This window comes from Mchenga conophoros, linkage group LG20 (assembly GCF_057382185.1).
Source record: "Mchenga conophoros isolate Kocher_MC1m ecotype Shallow Benthic linkage group LG20, M_conophoros_male_GT1.1, whole genome shotgun sequence".
Lineage (NCBI taxonomy): Eukaryota > Metazoa > Chordata > Actinopteri > Cichliformes > Cichlidae > Mchenga > Mchenga conophoros.
The window spans coordinates 2,336,253-2,348,694 of NC_140545.1; the positions used below are offsets into that span (position 1 = coordinate 2,336,253).

The 12,442-nt window shown below is 41.6% G+C and overlaps 1 protein-coding gene across 2 annotated transcripts in view; it reads left to right on the forward strand.

Annotated features, from left to right (window-relative positions):
- The window catches only part of LOC146550034 (low-density lipoprotein receptor-related protein 1-like), a 79,352-nt gene that overhangs the window by 10,822 nt on the left and 56,088 nt on the right, over nt 1-12,442 (forward strand). For both annotated transcript variants that reach the window (XM_085259139.1, XM_085259140.1), the window contains exon 2: nt 436-582. In XM_085259139.1, the coding sequence (XP_085115265.1) occupies nt 436-582 (147 nt within the window). The remainder of the gene's footprint in view (nt 1-435; nt 583-12,442) is intronic.

Here is a 12,442-nt window from a genome sequence, read left to right on the forward strand (position 1 = left end):
GACTGTACAATCAGAACTGCTCCCAACAAACATAGATGTTTACATCTGCGCTGTAACTGCAATAATTTAATCAACCGATTCGGACTACAACCTGGTTTGCCTCTTACCTGTAGTTATTTTTATTTAATTTACTAACTGTACAGTACTCTCTGTATATAGTAACCATTGTCCTTAATGCAAATATGTAAGAAAAATTGTGTATGTTTCTGTTCTGTGTCCTGTGTAGTGTTTGTTTGTATATGTGTCTTTTTGGCTGCTGTTACAACCAAATGTCCCCTTGTGGGACAATTAAAGGTCTATTCTATTCTATTCTATTCTATTCTATTCTATTCTATTCTACCAGTATTAGAATTTCATTCATTTTTAATGTGATTTTTTTCTCTAAATTTTATGATTCTATGACCATCACCTTTCTTTCCTGCTTTTCTTTTTCAGCTCCCAGCTCCAAAGCAGACGAGCAGCCCAAGACTTGCAGCTCTAAACAGTTTGTATGTAAGGACCAGGTGACCTGTATCTCCAAAGGCTGGCGCTGTGATGGGGAGAAGGACTGTCCAGATGGCTCAGATGAATCTCCAGATATCTGTAAATATTCTACACGAACGACTACCAAAACCTGTGTGTCACCTGCAGTAAGGTTGGGCGATTGGACAAATATATTGACTATCGACGATGGGCTGAGGCTATCGATCGTTTTTACAAGGGCGATTTATTTATTTGCCCATGAGTAAGTTTGCTTATAATGTTGGTTGAAGCTAACAGAAGCAGTCAACAGAAATAAATAATAGCGCTGTTTTAACGGCGCTCTCCACAGCTGCGAGCAAATGCACCCTCCTGAGAGTGCAGCAGCGATTCATTTACTCAAACTCATAACAGAAAGAAAGGACGACAGTCGCCTGTTTTCAGAAAAAAACCAAAAACATTTTATTTAAATAAAAAAAAAACCACAACGGTGGGGAAGGAAACAAATAGAAACTTGCTTATTTTTTCCAGTATAACCGTGTTTACAGGCTGTTCCAGTATTTGTCTTACACACTCAACCAAACAACAAATAAGTTAAAAATCAAAATGTCTCTTCCAGCCAACATTTCCGTGCCATGTGTGACATCAATGGGAAACGTTTTTCATGCATTTTCCACCAAGCCAATTAGGTTGTCCGTGTTTGGACTTCTTTTGTGTTCTAAGCACGCAAATCAGTCCGTGCATGATTACATTGCTACGCCCATCAAAAAGCCTGTGCATGCGTAAATATATCGCCTATCATCAGTTTATTGGACTGACAATTGTTGATTGGAAAATTCTTACGTATCACCCAACCTTACCCTGCAGCCATATTACTGGTACTTTCCTGCTTTGGCCGGTGCACTGTAATCAAAATGAGGAGCCTTTTGGAGAAAAAAGTGACCTTTTTTATAGCCCATGCATCACGGTGTATTTTCTGCATATGATGTAAGACATCAAAATGACTAGCCTTAAATGGCTTTGAAGACAAAGCAGTGCAATGTTCAGACAGTTAAATTTAGGACTGAATAAGGAGGCAGGTTTGTCTCTTTCTGCAAAGAATGCTGCTCGGCTGAATTATGGCTCTTCTAATGTGGCCTTGTTTAGTCTGAATCTTCAGGGATGTGTCTGCTCTTGTCTGGACTCTTGCGGGATCTGTCCCAAAGACTCTTGTCCCAACCACTCACATCTAACAGCTTCTCCATCCATAAACTCTCTGGTAAAAGCCTTCCTGCTGTTTATATGGAGACGCTAATGATAATATTATTGTGCCACACCTTACATCTCTCATAGGATTCTCACCGTATACTGGCATGCAAAGGCAAGGCAGTGACTCACAGCGTTAACGGTCCTAGTTACTGTGGATGTAATATAGCCCAGCAGTAACGCACCACTACTCATAGGATGCTGTGATCTCCTATATGTAAAAGTGCTGAAATGGAGAAAGTCTCATTTTCCTTTCCTATAAAGTAGAAAGAAAGAAGAGATGATCTGTGTCTCATTCAAACTAAAAAGAAAGGATTCTCTCATCTACTTCATCTGTCACGACCCCATATTTAAAGAGTCATGCACATTTTACCGTGATAATTTACTGCTAACAGCCAAACTCTTTCTTTATTAGTTTAGCTAAGGACTTTACTTTTTTCTTTTTAAAGGCGTTTTGGAAAAACAAAACGTGTGTGGTCCACCTAATTCATTCTAGCAAGATGCAGTTATTCAATTTCTGCCCTTTTCTACCATGCAATTGAACTGAGTGAGGTCTGCAAAGCTCTTATGTAATTTTGGTGACACAAACAATGGTGTGATTCATCTTCTGCAGGGAGAGATGGAGAGCAGGGTTTCACCAGAACATCAAGATATGTTCTGCTCAATTACCCGCTTCCCATGGGCTCTACGCTGCCTCTCGTTTTATCTTTTAGTTAAGGCGCTTCTTTACTCGTATTTGTTTTTTTTAAAGCATCCTTAATAAACATGTTACTGCAGTAAATGCACGTTCTCGCTGTGCCGCTCTGTGTTTGCAGTCTAATAAGTAAATTAAAGGCCGGGCGCCTTTTAAGTATCACAAAGAAAGGCGGCCAGACTGTGATTTTATCCAAAGTCTTTTAGTTGAGCCATCCATTAAATTTGAGTAGTGTTTAGAATGGAGGGCTGCAGATAAAGCTACAGAGCGAATGGGCCTGAGCCAGCAGAGATGGAGTCAGAGACTCTGAAAGAGTATGGCTCTAAAGGTTATTTAAAATCCTCCTCTGACTCAGAGGAATGGAAAAGTCTTTTTCCCTTTATCCTGGCTTTTCCATTCACAGGGCGAAACAGTTTGCAGGTCATCGGTCTGGTTAGGATGATCTGTGCAGCTGGCTGTAAACAAGGCTGCTCACAACTGAGCTGTTATGGAAATGGTAGATAAAAAGGAAGGCAATGATCCATGTGAAAGGGCTAAAATCTGGATTAACTGCAGAGGCTTTGTTTAGGTGCACTGTTTTTATGTCGAAAAGTTCACTGTATCCTGTGTTTATCCACTGCTTTATTTTATCAGCTTCAACGTTTACAAAAGCAGTCTAACTTTTACTTTCAAACTTATGTTGATGGCAGAGAATTACGAGAAGTTCCCCTCTCTCTAGACTTGCGTTTCGACATGCCTCCAAACCACAGTCTAATTTTGTGTGTTAATGTTGACGCGAAATAGAGTGGTGCACGCTACTATAATTACGACATTATCTACCGTTTAAGTTAATTACCATCTGCACACTTGGTCTACAGAGAACACTTACAGGGATATCGGCTTAGAAAAAAAATCATTTCCTCCCAATCTTCCCCTTTTTCTTTGCTTTCTAATCATCTGCTCCTTGGCTGTGCTTCTATCCCGCTAAGGGATTGCCCCACAGTCTGTCCATCCTGTAAATCAAACAGTGACACTGCAGGCAGTGCACGCAGCCACATATGAAGCTTTTCAAAAGTTCAAGTAAGAATCTGCTTGGTTTATTCTACTCATCCTTTTGCTTGTTTCTTGACACCGGTCCAGCTAATTGGACTGATGCATGTGTCGTTTCTGCTGAAAATTACACCTGCTTTGCTTACAGTGATCATGAATTCACTTGTTATCAGAGTGTGTGAGAGGGGAAGTCGTAAATGTGTGTATTTGTCTGGATCTTTCATCTACACCTCAAGTATCCTTTCTGGAAGTAAGGGTGCTCCTCAGTATCATACTGTCTGGAGGCCTAATTGCCTGTCATTTCCAAGCCACTCATCTAGGCTGTAATTATGTTGAGAAGCTAAAGACGAGCTTCACCCACAGTAGCAGGGTAGTAACACTGCATGAGGCGCTAGCTGTGACTGGGGTGCTAGCTTGATCCAGGTGGGGGTGTCAGTATTGTGTGTTAGTGTTATTAGTCTGAAGGCTTATTTATCGCAGGGGCATTGAAGCTGAGTGGTGAGGCGGTCCATGTATGAACATGTGGTTTTTGGAGGCGGGGTGGGAGGGGGTTGCACATGGAATTACGCAGGCTTTCGGTGTATGGGCCAGTGTACACCTCCCTCTCAAACATCCATCATGAGGTTGCCTGTACAGACTCCTGGCTGTCAGTGTGACCCTGTTAGCCACTCCCAAGGACTGCACTGGTTCCTCCTCACTGCGTGGCTTCAGTTCAGTCCAGACAGGCCATTTCACCTCAATTACATACAGGCTTAGGTCTCAGGAAGTCCCTGACATGTGGCCTCAGGGCAGGAGTTTGTACTCTGTATGTCTCGGCGATGGTGTTCTGTTTAGGACTGCTGCTTTTTAAATGTTACTATAGGTAGTTGTAAAACGTTGCAGAATTGGCCCTATCTGGCAGATATAAAGTGGTCAGGGACGGGTGTTTGGGCTGTTATATCAATGCAGGCCTTTAAGTGCATAGAACTGATGCAGTGTGGGATAAAGAGATGTGGATAAAAGCTTGCTATCACGCTGTGCTTATTAACCATCCAATTTACCTTTATGCTTGTGCAAACACTTCCACACGAGCGGTATTTCTTAGAATACAAAGGTTTATATAACTAGTTAGTACCACAAACAAAAGTAAATCCTTTGAGACATCGTTACTCGCACTGTCACTGACATTCATTAGTATTCCTGCTGGTTCCGTTCAACAGCAACAGCAGCTTTTTTTGGCACTTTTCTTTTTTAGTTTTAGAGGGATGGGGAAAGCATTTCACCGAGGTCTTGAGATTTTACAGCAATAACTGACTGACTAATCTTTTTTTATACATGACAATTATAGCTTTCATTTCAAGCAGTCCTGGTTAGGGCTTATAGAGGATGCTGCTGGTAAAATCAAAAGTGCTGTGTAGTTACTTTGCTTCCTTGTCACAAGCACTTGCTCTAAAAAGAAGGGAAAAAGACTCCTCCTCTCTGTATGTCAAGTCTGTATGCAATTATGATTCTTGCATGACCCACATTCAGTGTGGTTGAGCCAGAGAGTGGGAACAGATGTTTAAAGAAGTCTAGCATGTGAGCACTTTCTCAATCACGAGAAGCACTTTGCATGCAGGAATCCCTTTTAACATCAGATTCAATGATTGTCTGCCTCTAATTTGGTAGTTTGGTTTTTTTAAGTCTTCTGATTTAACATGAAAATGTTCACAGGATGACTATAAAGAGGCGGTTGAATTGCATCTCAGTCATGCAAATACACAGCTTTTCTTTCCTCATAGGGTATCATCAAGTCCCATTCAGGGGGGAGAAAATGACCTTTTAATTGAAAGTAGTTAGCTCTTGTAAATATTAAGATACTCCCTGTACTCACACTATCAGTTTGGCATGATAACTGTCCCCATTGGCTTATTGATGTGGCGAGTATGTTGTGTAGATGCAGTCAGACACACACGTTGATTTGTTTTCCTTGTTGATGGCGGAAAGTAATTTTGAGGGGATATGCATTGGAATGCACTTTCATAATGAAACGGAGGGGCTCTTGTCCAAAGAGGCTAAAGATATTTAATGAAACTATGACCAAATCTGGACCACAAAACACACACTGCTTTCTATGAAATGTTTATTTCAGCTTATTATCATATTATTTCATCTTGGGTGTTTGCACCATTACAGTTTGCTGTAATGAACATATTGGAAACTCCTTCAGAGACTTTGATGCAATGGTGTAGTGGCACAGTGCTGTACAGCGCATAGTACCTCACAGCATATAGCTTGCCTCCTAGCCCAAACACTGTGCTCCATGTCAGTGCATGCTGTGGCCTGGGGCCGAGCTAATGAGGAGGTCTGATGGGGAGATTGAGCTATCATCTCCACGCAGCTGCCTGAGGCGGCTGCAGGCCACACAACAAGGTTATCTGTCCATCTCTTGCCCTTGCGCCCCCTCTGGACGCTGGCCAGCCTGGTCCCTTGCCTGTCATGCATCAGCAGCCTCTCCAGGACAACCATGTCTTGGCGGCCGCTGTCATGGTGGGATGGGATGCAGGCATGGAGTCATGGGAAGAAGGAGCTATTCCTACAGAAAAAGCCTTTGTATAGGAGAAAATGAGCAGATTAGCGTTTAGGCTGAGGAGGAAAATGGAAATGTCTTTTTAAGGCTCTGATCCTCTTTCTGTTGAAACAGCCTTTTACAGTAATGTTTGGGGGGTTGGGGGGGATCCTTTCATGGCCTATAATCAGTCATGTAGCTGTAGTCACAGGGGGCACTAGGCAGGGGCAAGAGGGTCTGTAGTGGCAGTGGCTGACACACTGCTTCCACAGAGGAAGGAGAAAAGCCCTGTAAATCCCTCTGGTCTATAGCCCTGAGCCCTCCTCAGCTTCACCAGCCTATCAAAAGACCACGATCGCAGGGCTTTCACACACCACGCAGACACCACTTCCCTTTCTCTGCTGTCTCCGACACACCCTGTCTCCTTCCCAACATCTTTCTCTTTGTCCCGTGTCTGTCCGTCTTCCTCCCTGTCCGGTGGCTTAAGTAGATTCATCTCTGTTCCCTACTCGTTATGGTTCCTATGCAGTCTCTTTTGCTTGCGGAGATGACTTTTTTGTAAATATTTTTTTGCAACAGCTTTTATACAGTAATGGTTTGAGTGAAACAACCTATCAATTATGCCAGCACATTTGGGTAAACAAGGAGGTGAATAGATGCGATGTGCTGCTTCACTCGAAGAATTCAGCCTGGAGAAATAATCCACACAAGCTTGGAGGGCTGCTAAAATAGTTTTTAAATCTGTGGATTAGTTGTTTGATTATTATTATTTTATTTAGGATATTCATAGGGCTAAAGTGTCCATAGCAGGAATAACAAAATCTAAACTTCAACCATTTTCCAAACTACTAGTTTGACATGATTTTCTTCTGTCTGCAGGCAAATCCTGTGCTTGGTCTGTGTTTAGCTTGAAATGGATAAATGTACTTTTCCCAACAAAATAGTGAAACTGAAGCAAAGTGTGTATTCATTTTAACGCTCATTGGAACTTTTGGAAGAGAAGTGCTGTTTTTTTCCAAATATGTTTTGCTATTTAATGAGTTTACCGTTGCTGAACCCTTTTGTAGTCATGTCTGTGTGCATGATACTCAAACATGAATTTTGGGTCATTTGCACACGATCCTTGTCAGTATCTTGATTGTACCATGCAGAGAAAGACAGAGGTATTAGATACACAAAACCTACAATACAGTTCAGTTGTGGCGTTGTATTTATTGTACTGTTTCATTACAATTGGGTAAAAACTAGCACACACGTCTGCTCCCAGTGGATTTCTCCTCAGTAGGGTTTGCCATAGTCATGTGCTCATTTTGTATGCCGCTGCAAAGTGTGTGACTCCAGAGTGGGGAGAGTCCATCAGTGGGCAGGCCTGCCTGTCACCCTGCGTGACATTTTAATTCGAGCTGACAGCAGACTGTATGGGAGTCAGTCAGGGGCTGCTATGGAACCCAGAGAGCAGGAAGAAACGCGGGCTTTTATGAGCAGAACAAAAGATCGACAGGGGATCTAAATTTAAGGTAATTGCATAACTACTGAGGATGGGGGATGGTTGGATCTGAAGCCTGAGGTGTAGGAGGGAAGCGCACATTAGGAAAGACCGTCTTTCACTGGTGTCCATCAGTAAAACCTTAGTGGAACCCACGACATACAAGGGATAGCTGTGCTTATTTTTGAAGGTGATGCATTATCTAAAGTGTGCACTGTGCTCTTGGCAAAGACTGCACACTGCAATAGAAATGCCGTGACAGTTAAACGAGTTTGGCATTGCAACTCAGTTTGTTTTACGATGAATCTCAGATAATTTTTTTCACATGTGATACGTCGAGAATGAAAGAAGTAAGTCACGGAGAACAGTTAACAATAAAGATCCCGGAGGCCGCTGTGAGGTTATGCTTATATCACTGTTAAATGATCCTGATGTTTAGTGCAGCGATGTAATGATCCTCATTCTGCTCGCTAATAGGTGTGGGAGTTGTAATTTTCCCTTTTTCTGCCTCAGTAAAGAATCTCTGCAATCTCAGAGTGAGGTGGCTTAATAATGCTAAAGAGTAAAAATGTCAGTAAAATTAATAAAATGTAAATGACAGCTGCAGAACTGGTCTCATAGAATTAAGTGAGGTATTTCTTTCTGTACGTTGACAGCAAAGATGGGGGTTTTTTTGGCGGGGGGGGGGGTTGGTTATGTGGGATAACAAAAGCATGAGGGACTTAATCCAGACAAATAAATTGTCGGTTAATATTCTTTTTTTTTTTTTTTTTTAAAGAAAAAAGTCGGGCTTGACCTCACCAACAAGCAAACAGAACAATCAACAGTCCCTTGCTCTGAGCTGTGTTGTGATTGAAACTGATGGAAAGTTGGCAACCATAAGACACAGTGATGTGCATAACCGTGAAAATAGCTGCTGTGGAGAGCAGTAAATAAATGATGCTGTGAGAATGTGAATAAAGTGGAATATAAACTGCAGGATCAAATGCAAGGTAAGGCCGGAGATACGGTAAAGTTGTTTTGTTATGTGCGACCTCCTGGCAGTCAATGAATAAATTAACTAAGACCTGGGGCTCAACGTAGAAGTTTCTCTGTGTTCCTGTTTTGTTTTCACAATCGCTGCCGGGAAGCTTTTCATGAAACTCCTCGCCTTCTTATATGTGAACGCTTGAAATGATGAATCAGGTGAGGACTGTTGGAAAGGCTGTCAGCTGTGTACACCACTGCTATTCAGCCAACGCCTATACAGTCCTGGGTTCAACCCAAATTAACAAGGACATTGTTACGACAAGTTACGTTACTCCGACTCAGTGCGTCAGCGGCATTCTCGCTGCTGGAAACACTTCAGAGACGTATTGCATGTGTGAAAATTGAGCACGGGCAAAGGAAATACCCAACCACTACAGACTTTAACACTGGTTATTGTAAGAGTAATAAACCATAAAGAAGAAATGAGCCCAACTCTTTACATACTAACAACATGGATTTAGTGATCTTATAACACAGAAACGGCACTTCTGACTTGTTTACACCTTTGCATCAGTGACACCACATAAGTCTGTAAAAGCTGGGTGCAAATGAAAGTTCATCTTGTTTGACATCATTTCAGTTCTGGGCTCGAGCAGTGAAGACGTCTCCTATGTTTGGTTTTCTCCTGTCATGGAGCACTTATTTTTTAATCTGTTACAAATTGCATTTCATTCTCATCGTTATTATTGTCATAGGATTTGTTTGAAAATTGTATTATTTTTAAAGACAATGCAGAGTCAAAACCATCTGTGAGAACCAGTCAGCGTAATCGGCTTCGAAAGGTCACTAACAATTAGTCATGCCTGGGAAACCAGATTTGAGATTAGAAACCATTCAAACTGAACAGTAGATAGAATTAGTCACTGAAAGCACCGTGTAGGCCGTGTAATACTTTGAAGTACTTCAAACCAGAATGGGATCGATCCAAATACCCCTTTTGTTCATATAATTTATATTTTGTCATTGTACAGTTTAAGTACAATAGATTATTTGATACAAGAAAAAGAAATTCAGCTGTTACAAACTGGCAAAAGCAAACCGCTAAGAAACGCCACCTGCTGTTGTCTTACTTCAAGGATTCAGCAGCTGCAGAAAACCTATCCAGATAATGTTAAAGCAGCCCACTGATGAGATGTTTTACCTGCTACCTGGTTTACCTGGTCTAAGCAAAAAATGCTCACCAAAAGCTGCAGAGCTGTATTAAAACGTCTTATTTCCCCTTCAGCTTTGCAAAGTAATAGAAAAAGGCTGCTTCCAGTAAAATACACTGCCAACAATTTCCCAAACTGGAGCAGCCGGTACAGGGTTCATGTCTATTGTCCCCCACAAGTTATTTAATCCTCCATATTGTCTTTTCTATTTAGCTTTCTGCTGCTGGTCGTTATTCAGCTCCTGCCAATGTATTACTGTGTTGTGAAACACAAAGTAGTCAGTCTTTTTGATTGTTAGCAGTTGTTAGTGTGTTTTCCAAAAAGTTCTGCTGCTTGCTGCCCTGTCAGCAGAAGTAGAGATGTGTGTAGAAGAAGAGCCTGTTGTGGGTGTGATGGAAAGCAGAGATCAATCTTTTTAGTCTCTCGGTGGCCGTAGAGCACAGAAATCCAATTCCTGGTTTACTTTGATTAGCGAGTGTGTGAGTTTACCTGTCTGCTCAGTCGTCAGCAGATCACATTTCAAGAAAAAAGCTCCCTCGACACACAGTTGCAAAGATGCATGTTTCTGCTGTTGGTATAATTCAGATGTCTTGCACTCCGACTCGTCTTTTATACTCCCCCGAGAACTGACGACAAATGCTAAATCCTTGGCAGGGTTTCTTTTCCAGTGTACATGGCAGATTATTCCTGGTACTGTCGTTTATGTAAAAATCCCCACATTGGCAGTGTGTTGCATGTAAATCAGGCTGGCTTAGAGGCCAAGGCTGTAGGAGGGCTGCTAATATGCTAGCATCCCCCATACGGGAGAGCTACTCTCCTCCCTAAGCCAGATGTATGAGAAGCTAATTCTAAGTTTGAATGTGGCACATTTTCCACGCAGGCTGCTGATGTGGGATCGTTATGGAAGCTCGTGTCACTTTAAGGCACTTGTTTTAACAGAGTTAAATGTGATGTTCAGTGTGTGGTTACTAATCTCTCTTGGATGGATCAGGGAGCCTCAGAAGGAATGCTAGTGGTTTTCATCAGGGAATGCCACCATGCAGGCAAATATTCTTTCTCCCACATGTATGTTATGGCTTGTCTTGGGCATTAAGAGACGTGTAACTTTCTTTTAAGACTCAAACGATATGCATTATACAAAGATATAACACAGCAAGTTTTTAAAAACTATGTTTTCATTCCCCTGCATTTGCTTTGCTGGGTTTACAATCAGGAAAGCTGCAACTAGTGTCAGATAAACTGCAGTTTGGCTGCATCAGCTGGTTAATATTCAGAAAACTGAGAATTTGTGTATGCGAACATCTGAAGCAGGTTTGCTGCTCGGGCTATGTGCATATTCAGATAGCGTCCTCTGAAAACGTATCCCAGCACAACATGTATTCTGCAGAACTCTGCAGATCGTTTCCTGTGAAGGAGGTGAACTTTATTTGTTCTGCTTCAAGTGTTTTTCTAAAATGGGTCAGCAGATGTTAGAAAGAAAGAAAGAGGGAGAGGTGGAGGAGGAGGAAGAAGAAGAAGAAAAACAGCCAAGGCAAACTGTTTACTCTGCAGTGTGGGCCGAGAGGAAAGCTAGAGAGAGAAGAAGAGTGGGAGAGATCGAGGGAAGAGACGCTGCCTCTACTGTATGTTTTGGTCTTTTTTTTTTAACTCAGCATTTTCTAGGCCAGAGGACATTATGGCCCCTGTCCTCTGCACTCCTTAAGATTCAGTATTTATCAGTGTTTTCTTTTAAAAATTTCCTTCAGTGTCTGCCAAGTGATCTTATGCTGCAAACTCTCTTTTAATATGTGAGCGCATTAAAGGTAACCGCATGTTTGCATGTGCTGTGTATCACTTGTGCTGTAACACATGCAGGAAGCCTTTAGTGTCAAATTTGCACCTTAGAAAAACAAAACGCACACTGTGCACCAATCGTGCAACTTGTTGCCTACAGCAGCAAATCTAAAAGCAAAACAAAGTCATTATGGCCTGTAAATACAGGCAGCAAAATAACTTTAGGCCCTTTTTATAAAGCTAAATGTTTAATTCTCTGATAATAGAAGTGACCTAAACCAACTGGAACTCAGTCAACCATAGTAAGTAATGTGAGCCATTTAGAGTAAAAGATAAAACATTTTTATCTGCAAATGTTTATTAATGTTAGCCTTATCTCTTTAATTTTAGCCCTTCTATGTAGCCAGCGACTGCTGCACCCCTTTTCTGAATTCTGCCTCTCTGGCACACTGGTGATACTATTTTAAAACTCTATTATTAGTATATAAAGCCCAGAATAGTTTTAATATATGTTGTTGTTTTATGATGGCTCTATTGTGCAGTGGTTTACACATTTGCCTGACAAGCAAAAATATTGCTGGTTGTGTCCCAACAGGAGACACAAATAGGGATTGGAACTGAAAACCGGTGTTGGAGCTTATCAATTCCTTTATCAGTGTCCGCAGGTGCTGGCAATGCACACTGATTGCAAATCAACAGTATTGCTACATGCATGTCTAGTGTTATCAGAAAAAGGGGGTCACAGCAGAGAGGATGAAGCGATCCAAAGCATTGCTTCATGCAGAAACATGATAACGACTTATTTGTAATGTCTTTAACATCATTATTGAGGTGGGAACGCCAGAAACATGCTGAAACATCTCCTGCAACACAGGATTCACTTGCTCAAGTGTCATGCATTTGATGCGATATGGATGAGCACCACAAGTGCTACCAGCCGAGCAGCTCGTCTGTACAGATGCTTAACATGATTTTAGTTGACTTCAAATAAAGCTTTCAATAAATGACATTCTTTCATTTCTTCATCTAGCATTAAGCGATAGTCTGTT